Source organism: Candida parapsilosis, contig 006110 (genome assembly GCF_000182765.1).
Source record: "Candida parapsilosis strain CDC317 annotated contig 006110".
In the NCBI taxonomy this organism is placed as follows: Eukaryota; Fungi; Ascomycota; class Pichiomycetes; order Serinales; family Debaryomycetaceae; genus Lodderomyces; species Lodderomyces parapsilosis.
The window spans coordinates 1-24,482 of record NW_023503284.1 but is presented as its reverse complement, the minus strand read 5'-3'; the positions used below and the strand labels follow the sequence as shown (position 1 = coordinate 24,482).

At 39.8% G+C, this 24,482-nt stretch overlaps 10 protein-coding genes across 10 annotated transcripts; 3 read left to right on the top strand and 7 right to left on the bottom strand. All coding sequences in view use genetic code 12, as the record gives it.

Moving 5' to 3' along the window:
• Window positions 1–87: 87 nt before the first annotated feature.
• DAC1 (Dac1p) lies at window positions 88–1,353 on the bottom strand (the record flags this gene model as incomplete). Its single annotated transcript, XM_036811761.1, has 1 exon — window positions 88–1,353. The coding sequence occupies one exon, from the start codon at window positions 1,351–1,353 to the stop codon at window positions 88–90; it is 1,266 nt and encodes a 421-aa protein (XP_036668166.1).
• A 962-nt stretch (window positions 1,354–2,315) lies between these two features.
• NAG1 (Nag1p) lies at window positions 2,316–3,074 on the top strand (the record flags this gene model as incomplete). Its single annotated transcript, XM_036811760.1, has 1 exon — window positions 2,316–3,074. The coding sequence occupies one exon, from the start codon at window positions 2,316–2,318 to the stop codon at window positions 3,072–3,074; it is 759 nt and encodes a 252-aa protein (XP_036668165.1).
• Window positions 3,075–3,311: 237 nt separating this feature from the next.
• Window positions 3,312–4,991, bottom strand: HXK1 (hexokinase 1; the record flags this gene model as incomplete). The annotated part of the gene is made up of 1 exon (XM_036811759.1): window positions 3,312–4,991. One exon carries the CDS (start codon window positions 4,989–4,991, stop codon window positions 3,312–3,314), a length of 1,680 nt encoding a protein of 559 aa, XP_036668164.1.
• Window positions 4,992–5,647: 656 nt separating this feature from the next.
• Window positions 5,648–8,107, bottom strand: NAG6 (dynamin-like GTPase; the record flags this gene model as incomplete). Its single annotated transcript, XM_036811758.1, has 1 exon — window positions 5,648–8,107. One exon carries the CDS (start codon window positions 8,105–8,107, stop codon window positions 5,648–5,650), a length of 2,460 nt encoding a protein of 819 aa, XP_036668163.1.
• Window positions 8,108–8,225: 118 nt separating this feature from the next.
• CPAR2_700060 (uncharacterized protein) lies at window positions 8,226–10,865 on the bottom strand (the record flags this gene model as incomplete). Its single annotated transcript, XM_036811757.1, has 1 exon — window positions 8,226–10,865. The coding sequence occupies one exon, from the start codon at window positions 10,863–10,865 to the stop codon at window positions 8,226–8,228; it is 2,640 nt and encodes an 879-aa protein (XP_036668162.1).
• A 111-nt stretch (window positions 10,866–10,976) lies between these two features.
• Window positions 10,977–13,160, bottom strand: CPAR2_700050 (uncharacterized protein; the record flags this gene model as incomplete). Its single annotated transcript, XM_036811755.1, has 1 exon — window positions 10,977–13,160. The coding sequence occupies one exon, from the start codon at window positions 13,158–13,160 to the stop codon at window positions 10,977–10,979; it is 2,184 nt and encodes a 727-aa protein (XP_036668161.1).
• A 102-nt stretch (window positions 13,161–13,262) lies between these two features.
• Window positions 13,263–14,228, top strand: CPAR2_700040 (uncharacterized protein; the record flags this gene model as incomplete). The annotated part of the gene is made up of 1 exon (XM_036811754.1): window positions 13,263–14,228. The coding sequence occupies one exon, from the start codon at window positions 13,263–13,265 to the stop codon at window positions 14,226–14,228; it is 966 nt and encodes a 321-aa protein (XP_036668160.1).
• Window positions 14,229–14,256: 28 nt separating this feature from the next.
• CPAR2_700030 (pleiotropic drug resistance family ABC transporter) lies at window positions 14,257–18,687 on the bottom strand (the record flags this gene model as incomplete). Its single annotated transcript, XM_036811753.1, has 1 exon — window positions 14,257–18,687. One exon carries the CDS (start codon window positions 18,685–18,687, stop codon window positions 14,257–14,259), a length of 4,431 nt encoding a protein of 1,476 aa, XP_036668159.1.
• Window positions 18,688–19,322: 635 nt separating this feature from the next.
• On the bottom strand, window positions 19,323–20,207 carry CPAR2_700020 (uncharacterized protein; the record flags this gene model as incomplete). The annotated part of the gene is made up of 1 exon (XM_036811752.1): window positions 19,323–20,207. The coding sequence occupies one exon, from the start codon at window positions 20,205–20,207 to the stop codon at window positions 19,323–19,325; it is 885 nt and encodes a 294-aa protein (XP_036668158.1).
• A 1,008-nt stretch (window positions 20,208–21,215) lies between these two features.
• CPAR2_700010 (uncharacterized protein) lies at window positions 21,216–22,541 on the top strand (the record flags this gene model as incomplete). The annotated part of the gene is made up of 1 exon (XM_036811751.1): window positions 21,216–22,541. One exon carries the CDS (start codon window positions 21,216–21,218, stop codon window positions 22,539–22,541), a length of 1,326 nt encoding a protein of 441 aa, XP_036668157.1.
• Between the last annotated feature and the right edge of the window lie 1,941 nt (window positions 22,542–24,482).

Genomic DNA, 24,482 nt, shown 5'->3' with positions numbered 1-24,482 from the left:
AACCTTTGTTGCATATAGATTATATATATAGAAGTCTAATACATTCACCTTTGAAATAAATTTTAGAACTCTTTTCGTTTATTTTATCTATAACATGGCGCTGATTTTACTTTCTCTATTGATGCTTGATTGTGGGATATCGGAAGAAGCAATTTCGTTTCCCAACTTGTAAACTTTTGTAACAAATCCATCTTTATTCAAAACCACCAAGTCAGCGTCACATCCTACATTTAAAAATCCCTTTTCATGCTCCACTCCAATGGACAAAGCAGGGTTATTTGTTGCCGCTTTCACTGCCTCTGGTAAGCCAATGTGAGCCCATTTCATCAAGTTTCTTATACATTGAGGTAAGGTTGTGGCAGCACCGGCTAAAGTATCGGTATTTTTCAAGTATAATCTATCGCCAGTCTTGACAATTATTTGCTCATCCCATTTGTATTCTCCGTCGGGTAAACCAATCAAGTGCATAGCATCAGTGACCAAAACACACTTGCTAGGGTTAGACTTGTAAGCTAAGTTGACCATGGATGGATCAATGTGCACACCATCACATATAAGACCAAAGTATGGGATTTTGTCAGGGGAAACCGCAGGCGTGTTTATCAATCCAACAACGCCTGCATCACGGTGATGTGGTTGTGGCATTGCATTGTACAAGTGGGTAATCATCGTGCATCCGTTTTCAATAGCCTCCACACCTGTTTGATAGTCAGCCATAGTATGGCCGATTGCAAAGACACAGTTTTGTTGCTTGACATAGGGTATTAATTCCAATACACCTGGAATTTCGGGAGCAGCGGTAACGATGCAAACATTTTCAAGAAGATTGTCTTTACCTCCATATACTTCTAGTAGCTTATTTTCGCCGCCCTTGGCATCAACAAAAGTTTCTGGAGGATGGCACCCTTTCTTTTCCAAGTTTATAAATGGACCTTCAAGGTGTGCCCCCAAGGAGTCAGTTTGAATGGATAATCTTGATTTTTTATACAACGGAAGCACTTTTGTGTAAACGCTGGGGAAATTGGAAGTAACAGTGGGACAAAGTGCAGTGACCCCGGTGGACAAGTATTTTGTCATTGCATCTCTATAGAACCTTTGAAAATCTTTGATGTCTTCTTTAGTTGAGTTTTCATTCAAACTTGAGAAATTCAATCCATAAATACCATTATTTTGAATATCAATGAAACCAGGGGCAATAAAATGTTCATGTAGATCGAAAGTTTTTGTGACTTGGTGAGGATCTCTAGGTTTGTTGGCAATTTTCATTGTGTTGTTGTCAATATACAAGTCAGTGAATTCGTATAGCTCACCATTATCAATAAGATGGCAATTGGTAAATTTTGTGTATGACATGATTAATCGGGGTATCTGTTTTAAAGGATTTTAAAGGGCGAGTCAAACTGTCTCAAGATCTGTAGTGGAAAATCCAAGTCGTAATCTCATATCATCTAGAGATTTCCGCATGTATATATATATATATATCAATATATATTGATTATATTTGTGGGAGATGACCCCATGTGGGTTAATCGGTGATATAAAATGCGGTTATATGAGTTACAAAAAAGAAAGAGTGATTCTTAAAATGTCACATCAATTGCAACAGTAACAATGTTGCATTTAGCACAGTCTACAGTATCATAATGGAAGTCACGTTCTTTCAATCAATACTATTTCTATGCTTCTGGTGTTAGAACACGTAGACCCAGTTTGGTGCTACAGTTTATACAGTAGCCAGTTGGCTTCCCCCCCCCCCCCCTTCCTTCCCCCACTCTTTTCCCGCCCCTGTGTAATTCGGTAACATCGCCCTTTGTATTTATAGTTGGATTGCGTGCAAAGATAATAACGTCAAACTTGCGTCTTGGGCAGGAAATGTAACATGAATTTTCTCGCAATGTTACATCGATCAATGTTACATTAGGTGTAGGCATTCGTCAAAAAAAAAAAAAAAAAAAAAAGAAAAAGAGACACCAAAAGGGATTTCGAGTGTAGTTGCTGCAACACCGTATGGGGTCAGGTGGTAAGGCGACTTAGTTGCAACCTCTTGGCCAACTTCCGGTCTTGTCTCGTTTGAGTTGTCGTTGTTTGCGCTCAAAATTTCGTGCCACACTAGAGCTCTTCCTTTCTTTTTTTTGTGTAATCCTCGGATATCTCTACAACATGATGACAATAAACTAGGTGACGATGATGATGAAGTACAAAATATTTTAGGTTTCATTGACATACAGACACTGTTAAAGGTATATATTAATAGCTGAAGCTGTACTCCTTTTCTACTTTGACGAAAAAATGAACCATACCACTGCAAACTCACCATGAAACAAGTTACATTTTCATCCCTGGACGATGCTTCACAATATTTGGCTGACTACATCATTCACAAGATCAAGAGTTTCAAACCAACCGCTTCAAAACCATTTGTCCTTGGTTTGCCTACAGGATCATCGCCTGAAGGAATCTATGCTAGATTAGTTGCTGCTTACAAACAAGGAAGAATTAGTTTCAAGAATGTCGTTACGTTCAACATGGATGAATACCTAGGACTAGCCCCTGAAAACCCACAATCGTATCATTACTTTATGTTCGACAAGTTGTTCAATCACATTGACATACCTAGAGAAAATATCAACATTTTGAATGGATTGGCTAAAGATGTAGAGAAGGAATGTGCCGATTATGAAGGCAAGATCAAAAAGTATGAAAGAATCAATTTATTCCTCGGAGGATTAGGACCAGAGGGTCATTTAGCTTTTAATGAAGCTGGCTCTACCAGAGATTCGAAAACAAGAAAAGTTGCACTAGTTGAATCAACCATCAAGGCTAATTGCCGATTCTTTGACAACGACGAATCAAAAGTTCCCAAACATGCTCTCAGTGTTGGTATTTCAACTATTTTGGAAAACTCTGATGAAGTTGCATTGATTGTGTTGGGTGAGAACAAAAGGTTTGCTTTGGATAAGACCATCAATGGGAAAAAGAATGATCCTAAGTATCCATCTAGCTATCTACAAGATCATGATAATGTGCTAATCGTATGTGATAATGCTGCCGCTGGGTTGAAATTTAAGTTGTAGGCTAGTGATTATAGGATATAGTGCAATAAAGGCTAGTGAAGTGTGGTCGAGTGTAGACAAGATGCAAACCTTTGCATCAGTTTTAATGCCAAAAAAAAAAATAGAAAAAAAGTAAAACCTTTACCTCGACGAATAGCCTCCTCTTACGTAAAATGGTTCATCGTGTGTCAAAAGCTGTTTATCCTCTTCTAGTCATTCTCTCATAAAATCTGTCTATTAACCATTTTTCAGTCCTATTTACTTTGAATAGTAAGCCGCACCTATTGCAGCTCCAATTATTGAGCTATTCTCAATCAACTTTAAGTCAATCTCGTAACCACAAGTTTTGGCATCTTCACTAGAATTGACATAACTGATGATCAAATTTCTATAATTGTGGAAATGATTTAACACCGATCCAACGTAACCAATTGTTAACAAACCTTTCAACTCCTCTTTCTTGTTGTATTGTTTGATGAGTTTGAAAAATGCAATAATTGCATTGGCAACAATAAACGCTGCTCTTTGTATGATTGCCTTGATAACATATTTGATAATGACTATATCCGAGTTTAAGACGATTTTTCTCCACTGATAAACCTGACAAAGCTTTTCACCAATAGCATTAAAGTCATGACTTTCATTGATGAAGCACATAAGCTCACCTTCGAAACCGTCATATTCGTCGTTGACAATGGAGTTGAGTTCACTTTTTTCAAAGTCTTTGAAAATCTCTCCATCTTCAATCAATTCTGCCAACACCAAACGAGCCAACTCAGGCAAGTACCTCCCACTTGTCATCAACTCGTGAGGTTGGAAAATGGTGTTTGTGTCTGGATCAGGTTGTAAATACGTTTTGAAATGATGTTTGAAGTTGTTGAAACGGTTATCAATAATTGCATCATACTTGGTGGCAAAATCATCACACAAATGTTGACCAAACAACGACAACTCGGTATTGATGAGCATCTTTTTGTCAATCAATTTACTTGGATGCATTCCATCTTTGTTTGCCTCTAATGAGCAGCACATGTTGAATCCCGTCCCCAATACCATGGCTAATCTCATCTTGTCGTCTAAGAATGCCCCTGCTGCATAGACTGCTAATGAATCATTCAAAATAGACCTTATATCAACTTGTAAAGTAAACTCTTCTTGCAACACCGATTCAAACAATTGCTTCAAATCTTTGTCCGAGACATCCTCTCCGATTGTGTACCCCTTTGAGACATGTCGGATTTTTCCGTTATTATAACTTGTCGTGTCTAATGGGAAAGACCAAGTGATTCCGGCTCTTATGACATCAGACAACTTCAAAACTTCTTGCTTGTGGATAGTTTCCATTATTTTTGATCCAATGAATTTGAAAAAGTCCCGATTGATAACCTTGTACTTATTTGATATTAGCCATTTTTTTTCAACGACGACATCTATTCGGTCGACTCTGGATGCGTATTTTCCATCTGGTGGTGCAATGGTAACAACAGCAACACGAAGTGTAGATCCACCCAAATCAACAACCAAATACAGACCACTTTCATCACCCGTTGGTGATATGTTGAAATTGGGCAACATTGTGATGGCATTTTCCGATAACGATGCATTAAGGTCAGATAAAAGGAGTTTCGAGTGCTTGCTTATATTATCCTCAGTTAACCTATCCTTGAACGATTTTATAATCAAATCGAGTGATGGTGAAGTTTTGAATTCATCGAAGCTAATTGAATCTGTGCTTGAAACTGGGGATGAACGAGGTGATGAGAAAGAAGATGATGGTTCTGATAATGAATGAATAGACTTTGATTCAGCATCAATGTCTTTTGTTTCTATGCTAGTCATTGAACACGCTGCTTCATCATTGTTATGATCCATGACACCAGCCTTTACCCCATACGAAGGGAGTTTTTTATTGATAAGTGTGTTGATGCTTTGAATCATGGGGTATGCTGGGTAAGTAAGTGAATAAGCTTAGTGCATTCTCTCATTCGATGCTGAATGGTTTGGATCCTGAGGTTTATTTATGTAAATAGAATATAAATGTGCTACGGGCTGGAGAATATTTTGAGTCTTACTATATTTTAACGCTGTTACATTTCAGTAGGTTTTGGTTTTTTTATTTTTGTCTTTGTCTTTTTGTGTAACTTGGAACTTTTTTGCACATAGGTTGCAAATGAAAGTAAAAAAAAATGGGTCATGGCTGGATTTCCCGTCTGCTGGATTGGCCACTTGCGAACCTAAGAAGGAGAAAATGCATCTCCACTCAACTGGCTTACTTGGGTTTCCTCAAGAATGTACTTTATTGTTGTGTTTGCTCTTTAGGGCGTGTTGTAGCTTTTGGAATTGCCTTTCTAATTTCAGGTTACATTCAAGCATTGTGTGTCAATGTAATGATGTTACATTGGAAATATATTGCGCTACCAAGTGATATAAACAGTTTGAACACCGCTACATGCAAGTAACCTTCTCATTACAAATGCTATTGAACTATGCTCAGTAATATTATCCCGTCATGTCGCCCTCTTACAACGTAATCTTACAGGTGACCCCTATCCTCAAACTTCTCTGCTTTAATTTCAAAGATTGAAAACTATTTACTACTCAGTTCCATCATCGCCCTCATCCTTGACAGTCGGTTGCACTGTTGTCATTTCTATCTCATCGTCGAAATTTGCATGTTTCACCTTCCCCGTCATCTTGTCAAGATTACGAGCTTGGATCTCATGGTCATCAATCAACACCTCGCGTAACTTTTCTTTTGCAATAACCACTATGTCATCAATTAATCTTTGACCAACAGCAATTGCTGGCTTCAACAAGTTCAAGGTGTACAAAATGTAGATTGACGCACCCAACACAATGGCGAGAGCAAAGGTAAATGGGTTGCGTATCACTGCCATGAATTCATTCCATCCCAATGTAATGATGATGAGATAAACGTAGTATGGAATTTGCGTGACATGCTGAACAATGGAGCGCTTTGTCTCCACAAACTTGGCATCTACTTCTTTCTTGAATTTTGACAAGATTTGTGCCTTTTCCAATTCGTTGATAATATCAGCAAATGAATGGGACTCCTCCTCGCCTGCGTCATCATCTTCGTCATCGCTCTGACTCGCCTTGATATTCAAGTATTGTGATCTCAATTTTGGATTAAAGATGTCCATGCCTGGTACAATTTCGGAATCATCACTGAGTTTAGCAATTGTGAGAATTGGCAAAACTGCTAAAGCGTGCTCTTTAGCAATGGCAAAATTAGTTTCCAACTCCCTTGCATCTTGATACAATCTTGGTAATCCATTTGCATCATATCTGAACTTGTCATCGAATCTTGTTTGTAGAATATCAAGAACCCTCTCTTTATAAATGAACTTATGGATAAGTTCGTAAAAACTGTTCCATGATTTGAATTTGAATTTCTTGATAGCCTCCTCATTGTCTTTTGCGGAAGTATTTAGCCCAAAGTCACCATCATACCTTGAGGTAAACTCGTTGACAAAAGAGTCAAACTGTTTTAAGGTATTATCCCAAGTAGAGTCACTAGGATCATTAAGCTCAAATTGAATTGTTTTAGACAAATTCGTGGACAATCTTTTGGTAGCCTTATTGACGATACTATCCAATTCAATCTTTTGTTGTTTAGCAATAGTGGTGGCAATCTCTTTCTTCACTTGCTCTATTGTATCATCATATGCAAACACTCCGTTCAATGAGATTAAGCCCAAACTTGAATTAATCACACTTATAGCCCTGGTGGATAAAGCTTGACATTGTTGAACAAAATCTTTTCCTTTTAATGCTGCTAACTCCAGTCTAAAGGAAGCCGTTGTAGTATCAACTAACTGTTTGGCATACAAATCAAACAATTCTTTGAATTTTGAGTGCACCAACGATTCCAACTTGAGACGTTTCTGTTCGTAAACCGACTTGTTATATTTGGCTGCAGCGTGGTCGTACTCCTCAAGAACATCCAGCTTTAAATCCGCAAAAACAGCCCCAATATCATCATAAGATGGATCCTTTTCAACCTCTTTAAACAACTCATTAAATTTCTTCAAGAAATCTTGGTATGTCTGTTCAACAATCTCATCACACTTGAATTGTGCAACTAAAATCTGTTGCGTTGGTAAATCCAAGTCCTTATTATTTTCAATCTGTTCCCAGCATTTCTCAGCATATAAAGTCCAGCCCTCAACGGGAATATTGTGGTGATATTCTGGTTTGAAAAGGCCGTTTTCTTTTACTAATCTGTCACCAAGTTTACCGATACCTTCGGAGAACTCTTTGGGTTGCAAAATTTTATGATTCAATGCATGGAAATCCAAATCGAAAAAATCCTCAAACTTCAAATGGCCCAATTCGCCTGGCTTCAGCAATGAGTCCCAAATCTTTTTCAAATCCTCAGTAACCGTTTCGGCCAAACTTTCAACTGGAGTTGCCCCTACATGGTCTCGAATGACAATCAACAACAACACCTTGTGGTCATTATTGGAATTCAACTTGCTTTTCCCAAACAAGGTCATGTTAACTTCAAACACTGTTTTCAATAATCCTAGATTGGCACCTTGGTAAAGCCCAACTTGATTTTCCCAAATATTGAGAATCAAAACTTCCGACGTGGATAAAGCAAATAATGCAGCCTTTCTTTCAAAATCTTGGTCTTCGCCTCTTTCTCTTCCATCTGTTCCTTCAACATCCATAACGAGAATATTCGACTTTGTAGAAACGTGTCCCGAAGTTGATGAAACACCCGGTGAATATGCCAACCAAATACCTTTTGTTGTCTGTTGCCTGCTGTGTTCATTCATGACATCAAAATTAGTGTTGAATAAGTTGTTCAACAATGTTGATTTACCAGTTGATTGTGATCCAAATACTGCTACGATATGATAGTTGTGACCAACGTTTGCCAGTGATGTTTTGCTGACGTAGTCTAGTATGGCATTATTGAACTTCTTGTTTTCGTCAATGACCTGAATCGCATCCTGCACATGAACCTGATCAACAGGCACGAAGGACGAAGATGACGAGGTTTCTGATATCGGCTCTTCACTCATGGTCAGTTGTACTTGGTGTGGTGGGGAAAGAAAAAAAGAAAGAGTTGTTGGACCGAAAAGTAAAAAAAGAGAATGTGGAAAACACAAAAAAAAAAATTATCACAGGGCAATTACAATTTTACATAGTCTTTATACCAACTACAAACGGTTTTTTCTTCTCTTTAAACCTCATTCTAGCATCTTCCAACGATTTCCTTGTTTTATTTAGCTCCTTGAATTTACTTTTCTCAAACTTGGTCCGCCTTTTTAGTCTTACTGCCGCTAATACTAATGTAGCCACACCTTTAAATGTAGGTTTAGGTTTGGTCGATCCACCAACGTATTCCGGGTATAAACCAACAACAGCTAGCTTTGAGTCATCATTAATTTTGAGACGACTGCTTTTGATTTGGTTTATTGCAAAGTCGTACATGAATTTGAAATCTCGTGCTATGAGGGTGGTATCTCTATATCTTTGCTTAAAGTATTCACATTCATTGGTGTAATATTTGGCACGCTCGATATCCCCAACCAACTTGAGGTTTGTTTTATATTCAAATAATTTGTCTGTGAGTTGTCGGTAATCTTTTATGGTGTTGCTCAATTGAGATTTGTAGTCATTTAATTGTTGCTTTAGCTCCTTCACTTGATCATTACATGAGTTTTGTATTTTAGCAACTTCAGCATCACGATCCAACTTGGTATTCCTTAGCTGTTCTGTGAGTTCATTGAGTTCCTCACGTGTCTTTTTGAGTTGAAATTCTTGATACGCGTGCACAGCGGATTCTTCTTCTTCTTTCTTTTCGCTTTTCAATAGATTCTCCACAGACCTGAGTTCTTCCTCTTTGTTGACAACTCTACCCTCTAGGAATCTGATCTCTTCGTGTGATTTTTGAAGCTCATTTTCCAACTTTCTCACAAGCGTGTCACTATCTTTCAAATCATTTTTCATAGCCACTATTCTATCCCTCACGTTTGTCTCAAAAATTTCAAGCTCTTCTTTACTTGATACTCCCAAGTCCTCGAGTATCCTTTGCAACTCCTTGAGCTTTCTCACGAGTTCCTTGTTGTCGTCAAAAAGATCCTTGTTCTCGTCAAAAAGCTCCCTGTGGCTTTGCTCTCTCTCCTTGAATCTGTCCAACTCGTCTTCTAATTGGATAGCCAATTTCGACAATGACATAACTTCTTCTTTGAGAGCACGCTCGTTAGACATTAACCTTGATACTCTTTGTTCATCCTCTATGTCGTTGTGATTCTCAAGGTCAGCAATCTCATGAATGCAACGCTGAAGATCGCTTTTCAAGTTCTCAACCTCTTTACTTAGGGATTCGTTTGCGGAAACAAGCTTTGCATGATCATCAACCAAGCGGAGGTTGACCTCCTCAAGGGTTCGAAGTTCAGTTTGTTGTTTGAGGAAAACTTTATCTTTGTTATTAAATCTGGTCTTTATTGAATCCATTTCCGCTTCCAAGTCCTGGCAATGGGATGCCAACTGCTTCACCTTGTCTTGCAAGATTGCATTCTCCTTTTGCAACCCGTTAGCTCTATCGATGGCAGTGTGATCGTGTCTGGCGTTTTTAGAGATGGCTTCCTTCAACAACAAGTCCAACTCTGCGTGTTCTTGTTTTCCATTTTCAATCTTTCTTTGTGCCACGTGAAGCTCATTCACAAGATCCTTCACCCGCTCTTTCTCTTTGTCAAGCTTGTCAACTAAAGAGCGATTGTCGTTGTTGCTCTGGCGTAAATCAATACCCAATTTCGACGACTTCTCCCTTTCATGCTCTACCTGACGTAACAAGTCTCGATTAGTCCTTTCAGCCTCGTCTAACTGAAGTTGCAAATGTTGCAGTTTTTTTACTTGACCATCGAGTTGTTTTCTGAGCTCTTGCTTGTCACTGGTTAGTTTATCTAAGTCAGAATGGAAATGCCTTTTCACATTGGAGGTATTAACAGCATTTTCCCTCAACGATTGTATCTCTCTTTCAGCTACATCTAATTTAAGCTCTGCACTCTCAAGTAACGACTTCAAGTGGTGTAGCTCTGATTCGTGTATCTGATCATTCTCCTTGATCAAATGCTTCAACCTCTTTATATCTTGATTATCCTCTTGGGATTGCTGTTGCTTGTCTAAAGTTAACTCCTCATACTCCCTTAGCTTTTTTTCGTACACGTTAATCTTCTTCTTCAATTCGAAACACTCGTGTCTTAAATCAGTATCGTCAGCATCATTCAACTTCCTCTCCATTCTTTCCATATCTTCAACCATTTCGTGCATCATCTTGTCCTTATGCTCAAGTTCAAGGAGGTACTTTTCATTCTGTCCATTGTTCTCCGACTTTATCAATCTCTCTTCCAACAACTTCAACTGACTCCTAAGCTTTGCATTAGCCTCAATCATATCATTGTCAACATCCATCTGTTCCACTACACTGAGAAGGTCCTTGTACTTGATTTTCCAACTAAGCGCCTCCGATTCTAAGCGGTGAATAAGCTCCTCCAGCTGGTTCACTCCTAAACCAACATTCTCAAACACGGTTTCCCGCCTTGTTGTCTTTTGATGGCGTTTCATCGGAGATGGCTTTCGCAAATCATTCTCCCATTCTTGCGTTGTATCAAAACTAAAGTCACCTGCATCATGATTGATATTTGTTGAGTCCTTTAAAGTGTGAAACAAGTTTCGATAATTGGGACGGTTCTCATCAGCGTTGTGTCCTCGAATAACCTGGAATTTGGTATTTGGCCTTCTTTTACCAATGGGGGTAAAGTCAACGCTAGCCATCACTTGGTGTATTATGAAAGTTGTTTACAATTGTACCAAAAATGTTTGTTTACATTTCTTCACGCGTGGAATAAATAAAATAATAGAATAAATAAATACGAGAGCTACCAATTACACATCTCCATAAATCATTTCAAAACAATCAATCAACCGTAAAGCTTCCAGAATGTGTTCAAAATAAGGGTCATTCCCTAGCAAACCGCGGCATCGCAAAACTATCTCGTTTCCACTGTGATTCGCCAACTCTTGGATCTCGTTGTACTTCAAGTCTTCAACATCCCGGTTGAGGAGATCGCGAATTCCTGCTTGCTTTAATATAGGCTTGACATTGTTTGACACTCGTACGAATAATGACCTGATATCCCGCCTTTGGTAATTTATTATCAAGTTCTTTACCGTTTGAGCTGCCGACGAGTCAATTGAATTCATGCTGTCAAGATCGAATATCACATATCGTGTCATTCCTTGATCACGGCTTCTCTTCAGCGCCGGGTGAGCACGAGTTGAGCCATACATTTCCACTCTTTTCAATCGTGCCACCAAATCGCTACTATTGGTAAAGTTTAACGGCTCAGGGATCTTGATTATCAAGCATCCTTCTACCTCCTCTATAGCGCCAATGTTTAACAGCGTTTGTCTCATATCATTGAAAACGTTCAACCGCGATAAACTTTCATCAACCTGCTCGGCTGGAACATCGGCATCCACAAACGTGTTTGAGTTTGGAATTCTTCCCAAAATTTGAATACGCGATGCAGTGGAGTTTTTGATAACTCTGATCAAGGAGTAGATAAGTCCAACGGCAATTCCTCCTTCAATGGAAAAAAATAGAGTGGTGAATACCGTAATTGCAAATGTAATGCTCTCATCGTTTCCTTCGGTTCTCCAGTAAAACAATAACTCGTAAGGAGCTTCTTCGATCAACAGGATACCAATTACACTTGTGATTACACTCAACATGCATTTTGGAACAAAGTATAGATACCCAAGAAGGAATTGAATTGTTAAGAGAGTTAGTATTCCCATAATGGCACCAGACATGGTCGTCTTGGCTGAGATTGCATTGATTTTGCTTCTGCCATAGCCTCCGAATGCTGGTAATGCTCCAAAAATTGAGCCAATCACATTGAGGCTCCCCAAAGCAACTAACTCTCTGTTGGTGGAAATGGGCAAATCGAACCTCGTACCTAATGATTTAGAAGCAGTGGTGGACTCAAAGAACCCCAACATGGCACATAAAAATCCCGAGGTTCCCAACTGCTTTATGAGTTTCCACAGGCTAAGTGGGTTGTACAAAGTTAATGATGACTTGTCTTTCACTTTCCCGATGATGTCAACACCATCGAGATCCCATCTGAAATATTGGCATAGGATAGTTGCACCGCTAACAACAATCATTATCTCCGGAAAGAGCACCACAATAGATTTTTTGGTCCTTTTTTTGACAATTCTGCAAAGCATGATAATCAAAAACCCTACAGCGCCGATTTTTGCACTCAAAGGATCAAATTGACTAGCGTTTTTGATCAAAAACATAACCTTATCAAATGGAGAATGTATATCCATCTGTGAAGGATCATCTGAGATCTCTTTCATCAATTTCTCCATTCCCAAAATTATGATAAGCGAGTTGATATTCATAACAACCCCTACCCCAGCGATGAAACCTTTCAACAACGATCCACTTAGAACGTTATCCAAAAATCCCAACCTTCCAATCCCAAACCCCAACAAACTAGCCCCGCTAAGAAATGTAATCACCGAAACATAATCCAAAGGATCTAAATGCTTCTTTTTCATGTGGTGAAGAAGCGGTTCGATTGCTTGGCCAACGACCAAAGAAATAGGAGCTTCGGGACCAACAATCATTTGAGGAACACTGCCAAACACCAAGTAAACAAACGGTGCAATGCCTAATGAGTACAAGCCGGAAATGACTGGCACGTGTGCCAATGTTGTGGCATATGACAAGGACAATGGGAGTTGAAAAAACACCAACGTCAAACCACCAATCAAGTCACCAACAAAATACCGAAGGTTGTACTTTCCAATCCAGGAAAGAAAAGGCAAATAGTAAGGAAGTATGTCACTCCATTCCAAGTGTTCTAAATTTACTGTGGATGCGGGGGCATATTGTTTGTAGTTTATGGAGTCTGTTTCCGAATTTGAGGAATCATCGGTGTATTTGTTTATATCGGTTTGAATAAGTTGTTGCCTCTCAGAGTTGAGAACGCGCCTGGTTGATATAGGCCGTAAACTTGGTGAGGGACTTGCTATTCGCCTTGAACTTGACATGGTTAACTGTTGAAAGATTTAGATTCGCTTTTTAGTGCAAAAAGCGAAAAAAAAAAAAATTCGGACGTCACCTTTCGCTATTCACTTTTCATCCACCAACAAATGATATTCAAGAGATTGTTTTCCGTTACGAGATCTTTGAGAGATAGTTTGGTCTTGATTGAAGGATCCAAGGGCCAAATCAACCCCGCGTCCTTATCCACCGTTTCCGCCGCGGCACAAATTGGTGAGCCGATAACGGCATTGGTTGTGGATCCAAGTTTAGCGGATGGAGCGGCCAAGGTAGAAGGTGTAACCAAAGTGCTTAAAACTGGTAAAACATACGATCATTACTTGTCTGAGCAGGTGAGCCCCTTGTTGAAGCAATTAATTGATGGAAAGTTTACCCACTTTTTCATTTCCGGCTCTTCTGTGGGAAAGTCTATTTTACCAAGATTAGGTGCTTTGCTAGACGTACAACCATTGAGTGATATAACCAAGGTAATTGATGCAAAGACTTTTACTCGTCCCATATATGCCGGAAATGCTTTGGCCACCGTCAAGTCTAAGGACAATGTGATTCTTGCGTCTGTTAGAGCATCTGCTTTCGCACCAGCAAAGGAACAAGATGCAGCAGTGTCAATCGAGGAAACAACTACGCAAGCTGAATCAGGAAACAGTGTCGAGTTTGTCTCTGAAGAATTGGTGACATCTGAAAGGCCGGAGTTGGGATCCGCCACTCGTGTGGTTGCGGGGGGTCGTGGGTTAAAGAGCAAAGAGACGTTTGACGCATTGATTGATCCATTGGCTAAGAAACTAAATGCAGCAATTGGAGCATCGAGAGCGGCTGTTGATTCCGGATTTTGCGACAATTCCTTGCAAGTCGGTCAAACTGGTAAAATTGTTGCTCCTGAATTATACTTTGCAATTGGTATATCAGGTGCCATTCAGCATTTGGCTGGTATGAAAGATGCCAAAGTGATTGTCGCCATTAACAAGGATCCAGAAGCGCCAATTTTCAATGTCGCCGATATCGGACTTGTCGGTGATCTTGATGCCATCGTACCAGAGTTGACTGAAAAGATTTAACTGTGTAACCTGTTATTTACAATATTAACTACTCTACTTTTTTCTTGATCTTTTGACGATCTCCCTTGGGCACTCTTGCCAACCAGTAAAAGAAGCCAGTGAAGACGATGTTGATTGCAATAAATGCAATCACCAATCCAAAATTTCTCCATCTTTCACTATAGCTCGCGTCAATTGAATCCAAAAAGGTGTTTGTTGAGCTCATTGGACATAACTGGCAACCATTCTTTCCATCCAAGATGTAACCACCAACCGAGTCAACGTATGGTTGTAAAAAATCATGGCATGAGTAACCGGGAGGTGGATTCAAATCCAATAATTCTGCCTTGCTACATATAACATTAGAGTTTGCCAAAGCTGTGCTTAATATCCCCTGCACCATGTAAGTGAAAGGATTGGCTCGATACATGAATATCCAAAATCGAGGAAGCTTGTCACCTGGCTTGAGAACACCACAGAAATTCAAACACATTGTAAACAATATCGTGGCAAGATTTGCAGCATTATCGGCCAACTCAAGAAATGAGATACACATGAAACCCATGGTACTCGTGTAAATAAAGAATGAATTGATAAATAACCACATCAATGCACCACGTTCCTTGACAGCATGTGTGGGCTCAGCATTGGCATAGAGACCGATTGGGTAATACCAACAAAAGTATGCCATTGTACCAACCAAAATCTGTGGGGGAAACTCAGCAGTAATCTGCGCCATAATGAATGCAAACCAGTTGAAAGTTCTAGAAGGTGCCTCTCTAACTTCATAGACTTCTCTTTGCTTCACGTATTGCGGAAGCAATTGCTCAATAAGAGTATTGAACGGGACAAAGAAAAGAAACACTGAAAACATTTGATTTTGTAACCCTTGAATCGACTTATCAGCCTTGAAAAAAGAGAATCCATTAAACAAAGACGCCAAAACAACCAAAATAAATTTGGCATAAATGAATCCCGGTGATCTCCAATTTTGCACCATTGCCCTTTGCGTGGCTAGGAGATATTGCTTCCACAATGGCGCTGCATATTTAAACTTTGTTTCTGGGTCTTCATCACGAGGAAGTTTTGATAGCTCCTCCACCATAGTATCAAGCTCCTTTTGCACTTCAGCGTACTCGCGAGAGTTTTTCCAAACCTCAAAATAGTCAAATTTGGCATGTGATCCAGGAGCAGCACCAACAACTTGCAACATCCAATCGGCCGGGTTTGCCTCTTTGGGGCACGGATCAGCTCCATTTCTCTCAAAATAGCTAATCAAGGTTTTGAAATCCTTGCCCAAGTCACCGAAATACACAGTTTGCCCACCCTTTTGTAAAAACAACAACCTGTCAAACTCTTGCATCAACAACGCCGAGGGTTGATGGATAGTACACAAAATAGCTTGTCCGTGGTCTGCCAATTTTCTCAACAATTTACAAATAGCCCATGCTGTTTGCGAGTCCAATCCTGAAGTTGGTTCATCAAGGAATAACAACAACTTGGGCTTGGCAACCAACTCAACACCAATTGTTAACCTCTTTCTCTGCTCGACATTCAATCCTTCTCCAGCAACCCCAACCAAGGCATCAGCATAGTTTGACATTTCCAACAAGTCTATGATATAGTCAACATATGCATCCTTTTCACTTTTGGGTATCTTGTTTGATTGTCTCAAGTAGGCAGAAAATTGAAGTGCCTCACGTACTGTTGACGTAGGAAGGTGAATGTCTTGTTGTTGAGCATAGCCAATGCTTCTTCGGAAGGATGAGTCGAGAGAGTGACCGTTTACCATCCTAACACCATCGGTAATGACTCCTGTTGTGAGTCTCTCGGACAAACAATTCAACAATGTTGTCTTACCGGCACCAGATGCTCCCATCAATGCTGTTATTTGCCCCGGTTTCACCCATCCATCAACATGATTCAAAATCACTCTATCCTCGGTTTTGATTTTAACTTGATAGGTCAAATCTCTCCACAAGAAAATTTCATTGTTACTTGAGAGTTTGGACTCGCCTGCATTCTTCTCGGCTTCCTCTTGGTAGGGGAGCTTCTCATTTGCACCAGATTCTGGGTCAGACAGTTTTTGTCTTTTGATTTTCTTTAAGGAGCTCCTCAAAAACAAGACAATTTCACCCTTTTGCATGGCACCTTTGTTAACCTCAGTCAATCCAATGTAAAGGAAAAAGAAAAAAACGGCAAACCCAACTGTGATCCCAAAATTTCTCCACTTGTGTGAGTTGTAGTAACTGTAAGCAACTCTGATATAATCGGATCCATTGACAATATGGCTTCCCGGCTTAGATCCCACCGTCGAGCATATCTTATTCACATCGGGTAAATTGTCGTAACCGGAACCGGAAGGCACAAACTCGGTGCATCTAAACTCTCGATCATGAAACTCATTGCACATAAGTGACTCAAATACATATCCAATAGGGTTAATATAATTGATCCATCTTGACCAACCCAACATTTTCGGGGTGGGGATGACAAATCCAGTGTAGATAACCATTGCCAACAAAATTGTCGTTGCCGGGGTCATTGAGGATGATATAGATTTGGAAATGGCCCCGATAGATCTAAAGATATGTGACATGACCAAAGTACACCAAAAGCAAATCAACCAGTAAAAAAAGAAACGTCCTGGGTTTCTTCTGAAATTCACCATAAAGTAGAACACAAAATTGAATGACATGGATGACAAGAGTTTTACTGGTAGTTGTGTTATGATACTTGCAAACGCTTCAGCTGATGGTCGGTATAAAGCATACTTTTTGTGCTTTTCAATAATTGGTCTCGAATCAAAAAGGGCTAAAATCTCCAAAAGCGATGAAAATGCATTGTACAAGACTGCATAGAACATAGCGGCACCTCTGTAGTAAAACGACCCTGTATCTTGTTGCAAATTGTAGAACACTGAGCAAAGAATGAGACCCATAACGAATTGCCCCACAATTGTGAATATTGTCACCGAGGGTTCACCTTTGGTTAAAAGCCAGTTTCTATACATCAAATACTTCACTTGCATGTAGAACGATACTGTGTACGGCGACCCTGGTCTAACATGATTGGACTGTTTGGCAATATGGGACTCTTTGAAATTCTGTTTCGTGTTGAGCTTTTCACAATCAACAAAGTATTCGTCAATTTCTTTGATCAATGCGGCATATTCAGGGGAGCTCTTCCATCTTGCTTCAAACTCTTCAGCCGTACGAGGAACTTTATTTTCAAATCCCGGGCGAGCTTTTCTCTCTGCTGGGTTTGTCAATGATGTTAAGAAATCGGCAGTGGTTTGTCTTTGAGGACAATCCCACCCCATGTTGACGAAAAATTCTTTGGCTTTATCAGCGCGACCAAAGAAGATTTGATACCCTTCGTACAATACAACAACCTTGTCGAAATGGTTATAAGCATCTTGTGAACATTGGTAGATCGCAATAAGTGGTGTGATTTCCAAAATCGTTGCTGACGTCTTCAATGCTTTGATAAACTCCAATGCGGTAGCCGAATCCAAACCTCTGGTGGCATTATCCCAACATTGAATGTTGGATCCATTCAATGATGCTTCTGCAATTGACACTCTTTTTCTTTCCCCACCTGAAACACCTCTGACAAAGTCATTACCGACATTGGTGTATCTAGTGTGTAACAAACCATAAGTGGCCATGTACACATCAGCCATGTGCTCAGCATACTTTTCTCTATCCACATTCTCACCTCTATTTTGTGGTGTTCTCATCCTGGCTGCAAATTGCAAAGTATCACCTACATACAAGTGTGGGAAGTGGACATCAGTTTCAGCAGAGTAGATGACATCGCCTCGGTAGTGTTTGGCAATCTCTTTTGGTGTCAATCCATCGTAGGTGATCTTTGACTCTTTGCCAATGTGAAAACCATACGTGTTGACAGCAATTGTCTTCAACAAGGTGGAACAACCAGCACCTGGTCTACCCAATACAACAGTAAGCTCGCCTGGCCTCACAATTCCGTCCATGTTTTTAAGAATGTTGAACTGATGGCGTTCATTATCCTTACTCACATAACTAAATGCTTCCGTTGTTAACTTCCATAAGGCATTTGAAACAGTTGGTTGATAATCTGTGTCATTAGCAACTCCATGGGCTCGCAAATCACGATACGCAACTCCCAAACTTGAAGGTTTATAATAATCTCTTTCCTTTTCGAACAACTTTCTCTGATTTTTGACCCAGAATTTGGCATCAAAATTGTCTGAATTTGGATCAAGTCTCTCGTCTTCAACTTCTCCCGTGATTGGATTAACTCCTGGAACTTGAGACATGTGAGTTAGGTACCGTGATAATCCTTCTGCGGATGTCGCATCCTCATAGGTATACGTTCTAGCCAAATTTTGCACCCCTTGAGCATCGAATCCTTCATAAGCCCCCATTGTCAGGGACGACAAACTCTCGTGCTCATCCAGTTTGTTGAATGAATCTTCCTTTGTTGAATCAGACATTTGGTTTTGTCCTGGCTACAGAAACTCACTTTAAGTGACATTTACGACCACTTATATAATCTGTGACTAAATGCAAAAGAAAATCAAAAATTTCGGATGCTGATTTTAGTCCGATAAACTAAAGCACAATGACTCTGTTGGGGCTTAATTCCGTGTGGCTTCGTGACAAAGTATTGTTATTATCGAGATTTTCGGGAACAATAGTGCGGCTGAAAGTGTACTACATAAAGCCGAAAAAGTTGTGTGGATAAGTGACTGGTCTACCACACAGGAATGTCTCAGTGTGCAATTACACTGAACTATCTCCATGACTCATTATACAAGGTCTTTTCAGTAGCATAGCCATTATTAGGTTTAAATTCAAAGCAGAATTTAGGGATTTATCGGAATTTATCTCGCCACCCGTGTTTTTTTTCTTTTTCTTACGCCGAATTTTACTAAAACTTGATGAAAAATACTTTCTTTAAAACTTTAAAATGGTTCGAGTTCCCTACACCCTAAACAGATGGAGCAAATCGTGCACCATTCCTCGAGGGCTCTCGTTTTTACGAAATATTGAGCTATCACCCTTATAAAGGAAAAACTTATCCAATCGACTATTTATTACACTACACTCTATTGTACAAGAGCATGATCTACTCATCAAAGTTGTTAAATGGAGTATCATTGTATCTCTTTGTTCCTTCCTTTCCTTCCAACTCATTCAAAGCATCGAAATCCTCCTTCGACAAAGTGAATGTCTCAAAGTTTGAGAGAATTCTCTTTTCAGTGACTGATTTGGGGATAACAATTGTGTCCCTTTGCACTGCCCACGAAACAAGAAGTTGGCCCGGGTCGACACCATTCTTTTGAGCAATCTCTTTCACAACTTTATTCTCCAAAACTGGTGCCTTATCTGAACCGAATGGAGAATATGCGGTCAAGTGAATGTTTTTGCTCTTCAAATAGGCAATCAACTTTTCGTGGTTGAGCAATGGGTGGGTCTCGACTTGGTTGATTGCAGGTACGACATCAACACCATTAGCGTTGAGCAACTTCTCCAACTTGTTGATGGTAAAGTTGGCAACACCAATTGCTCTCACTTTCTTTCCTTCTTTGTATATTCTTTGTAATTCTTTCCAAGTGTCAATATAATCCTCGTATTTCAGTGGATCATCCACCTCTTGGTCGGTATTTTGTGGCCAGTGAATCAAGTATAAATCAACATACTCGAGACCCAATTTCTTCAAAGATTCATCTAAGGCAGCTTCAACATTCTTGTGGTCAGTGTTCCACAATTTGGTTGTGACGAATAATTCTTTTCTTGGGATGCCCGAGTCATTAATAGCTTTACCCACTTGCTCTTCATTTTCGTATAACTTTGCATCATCAATGTGTCTGTAACCATGTTTCAATGCATACAGAACAGCATTGTAGCCATCGTTGTCAAGAGCTCTCCAAGTACCCAATCCTACAGCTGGAATCTCAACTCCGTTGTTCAAGGTGAAAACTTTTGTGCTTGGTTTCAATGTTGCAGGCATGTTGTTTGTTGTGGTGACTCTAGGACTTTGAAAGAAGGTGGAAGTGAACCCCTTTTTATATTGTAAAAAACTGTGGCACATTAGATAGCAAACTTACAACTTATAATTGCTGGCAAATTGTAACACAAACCAAGAAGCGGAAACTGAGGTTTCGCAACCGCAAAATTCAACGGAAAAGACTTTGTGTTATTGGACGGAGCTACTCCGATCTTGGCGACGATAGCAAACATTTTTTACAACCGCCATCGTGAGGACAAAACACTTTTGATTGCTATGATCAGTAAGACACAAGTTTACACAAAACGTATTCACTTTAGCGCGTGCTTTGATTTACTCCAAACATAAGCTCCGTACTTGCTGAAAAAGAACGGCACCAGAATTATCGACAAGCCTACACATCCTAGCAACATAAATGCCCATTTAATAGTTAGATTGTTAAATATTTGTTGTGAGAAAAGGGGGGATGCGGCACCAAATCCGGATCTGATAAATGCTAGTCCCGCTAAAGCAGTCGTTGCCACATAACGATAGCAATCATTTATGTATGTCATTGTGGGCAAGAATATCAACATCAACCCATTACCAATGAAAAAAGCTCCAATTGTGGGGACAATCCAATGAACACTTTAAGGATAATCACCTGCCCAGTCTGGCCAGAAAATACCAATGAAAAATCTAACAGCACCAATCATCACCGGTAACAATCTTGTTTTGGGAATACGGTGAATCTATGGGATCTACTCCTATAGTTACATCTGCATGTTGGTTAAGAAGTTACATTTGGAGAACCTTCAGTACATCTTGGGTTACCCACAACAACGGAAGCTTTGGAATCGTTTTGACATCGCGCGCTAAATATTTCCGATTTTAAAAAGTTTTCCGGCTTTTTCTTTTCTCTTTGCGGGGTAAACCGGAGAAGACAGTAGGAGATGCGGCTCTAACACTCACAAGATGCTTTCAAAATTTGAACCCTTGGGCCAATATTTTGCTAGTCCAAGCTACTAAACCATGACCACCACCGCCATCACCACCAGCAAAAATGAGAACCCGTTTGAGGAAATGACTATTCTTGCGGCTGCTCCGAGGACCCCGCCGAGATCAAAAAAACTTTTCCACATTGTTTCATCAAACAAGTTTGGCATTTCTGCAATCATCGCTGGGTTTCTATGCAACTTTATGGTGTTTGGAATTGGGTTTTCTTACGGTGTTTTCCAAGAGTTCTACGGCAGCCCCTCAGGACCACTTGCGCTGCACTCTGATGCTAAAATTGCACTCATCGGAACAGTCAGCACCTCGTTGACATACATTTGTGGCATATTCAACAAGAGTCTTATGTATTACCTCGGTGCATGGAAAGTTATGTTGCTTGGATGTGTTTTGATGAGCATTGGCATCACTGTCACTGGCTTCTGCTCCGATTACTACCAGTTCATTTTGTGCTCAGTACTACAAGGGATTGGTGGCGGTATTTTGTACCTACCACCAGTCGTCTGTGGTCCTGTTTATTTCGACAAACATAGAAGTTTAGCCAGTGGCGTGTTGTTCTCGGGTACTGGAATTGGAGCTTTTGCCTTGGCTAATTTAACAAAATACTTGATTAAAAAAGTTGGATGGCAGTGGGGAGTTAGAATATTGGGATTTATGAACCTTGGTGTTACAGGATTGGCTAGCTTTATGGTTTTTGAGCCCAAATTACCCAACTTTAGAAGTGCCAATGCTATTTTAAACGTTAGTCAATTAAAGTCACCAAAAGTTATATCGCAATTGCTTGGATCTTTGTTGCAATCGGCAGGATATTTGATGCCACTTATATTCATGTCCAAGTATGCTGTTTCACTAGGTTATTCGAGTTCTCAAGGTGCCTTTTTTATCGGATTGAGTAATCTAATCAACGCTGCTTCCAAGGTGGTTACAGGAATGATTGCAGACGTTGTTGGAAGAATGAATACTTTGATATTTTGCAGCAGCGTCTCAGCAGCGCTAATTTTTGCACTTTGGTTACCTGCAATAAAAAACACGTTCATGAGCTTGGTTGTACTATATGGTGTCTTTTCTGGGGCAATTATATCCTTGTTACCACCTTGTTTGATTGAAATATTTGGAATTGGTTCATATACTCAACTAAGTGGAATGATGTATTGTGCTAGAGGCATTGGTGTGATTATTGGCTCTCCAATTGGTGCTTTATTGATTATTGGAAATGGTGCAAACCCAAAAGATTATACAAATATTGCCGTATATAATGGTGTGCTACTAACCGCGTCTACTATATGCTTAGGGTATCTTTGGATTGGGGCATTCGGGGATAAGAAACCCAATAACTGGAAGGTTTAATATATGTAAATAAAGTTTTTGTTGAGACCAAAAAATGTGATTAATTATGATTATGGGTGTGTAACAACAAGACCCTTAATCTCGCTATCTCTTTCGATAGTCTACGGAAGTTTTCAGTATATTTCCTGACGTCTATACGTAGTGCATGAGCGATACATGAAGCAACTTGAAAAGTTGACATTGTATGAAACCCGAAATAATAGTCTGAAGCTACCATCACGTATTAATGCAATACTGATTACAAATTGCAAAATGGTATTCAAATCCTATATTGGGAATACTGGAAAAGTACTTGAGCTTCTCGAGATGCAATCTAGAATTTACAAAGTTGACACTCGGGTTTGCTTAGGTATCTATTTCTGGTCGGATGTAATTTGTCAAGATTTGATGTCGAATCACCTGCCTGTGTTGAAGAGGTTGACTTGTCGCATAACAACTTGGAAGAGACCCCAGCACGGCTTACTTGTTTGAGGACCTTACTTTAGTGAACCTCGCAGTTAACAAACTTTGTAAAGGTCACATCCATTTCCTGACATGCTCCGTCGAAGCGTCGGATATATCATGCAACCAAATTGAGGAGGTTAAGTTGACGTTTCCAAGACCAACCAAACTCACGTATCTTGCTTTGCATGGCAATAAGATAAAAGGGATTTCAGATGAATCCAGTGGTGATAATCCAAGGTTGTATAGACCTGAATGGGTAGAAAAAAAAGGGAATAAGTCTAGATTTAACATAACAGTGCCAAATGGAATCGTCCAGAACTACTTCAAAGAGTGACAAATCAGTTATGCTTGGGGAGAATGAGTGAAATGAAAGTATAATACCTGGTGCAGGCCAACATTTATATAGCATGACGGCATAATGGAAGGTTGCAACTGTGGATGTACAATAGTCAATTGATCCAAAGTAGTGACGAATCGACCCAGACGGCTTCGCACTAGCATTAGTGGAACTCTGGCTCTTGACTATGGAGTAGTTAACTTTTTTAATTTACGATGAAGTCTACACTGTAACCAATGGGTTCCACGCCTCATGGCATTGTAGTTTTCAATTGAGTCTTTCACACTTAGCATTTGTTTCCTCCTCTCCATGCCTAACCCATTCGTAGTGTATTTTGTATTAGCTAGCTCAGAATTGATTAGTAGATGCCGATCACATTTGAAGATGCCAAGAATGTATGCTGCTCAGCTTGTGTCAATATGTATGCGGCGTTGTTTAGAGATCTCTACAATGGAACTTTGGGAAAAAATCAAGGATACAAGTACGCAAATCAAGGGTATATAAAGTAGAGACAGATACACTACAACAGTGACAAACAGTGATGAAGAGACTAAAAAGTGCAATCATAGTATCATTGTAGTGTCATTGGCCATACTTTGGCAACTGTTTTATAATAAGTACAAAATCGCACAAATTTTGTTGTAATTCTTAGACAAAGTAGTACTATTACCATGGAGACGAAAAACTAAGCACACACACAATCGACTGGGAGTGTTAATATGACAACTGGCTACGTTACTAGGAGAGTCGTTTGTGACCATGGATACTCTAACTGGTTCACAGTGGTGTGTTTAAGTGCAGTTAGATGGGGCAATGTAGCTGAGATCTAGGTCCGGATGTTGATTATACTGAGGTCCGGATGTTGATTATACTGAGGTCCGGATGTTGATTATACTGAGGTCCGGATGTTGATTATACTGAGGTCCGGATGTTGATTATACTGAGGTCCGGATGTTGATTATACTGAGGTCCGGATGTTGATTATACTGAGGTCCGGATGTTGATTATACTGAGGTCCGGATGTTGATTATACTGAGGTCCGGATGTTGATTATACTGAGGTCCGGATGTTGATTATACTGAGGTCCGGATGTTGATTATACTGAGGTCCGGATGTTGATTATACTGAGGTCCGGATGTTGATTATACTGAGGTCCGGAT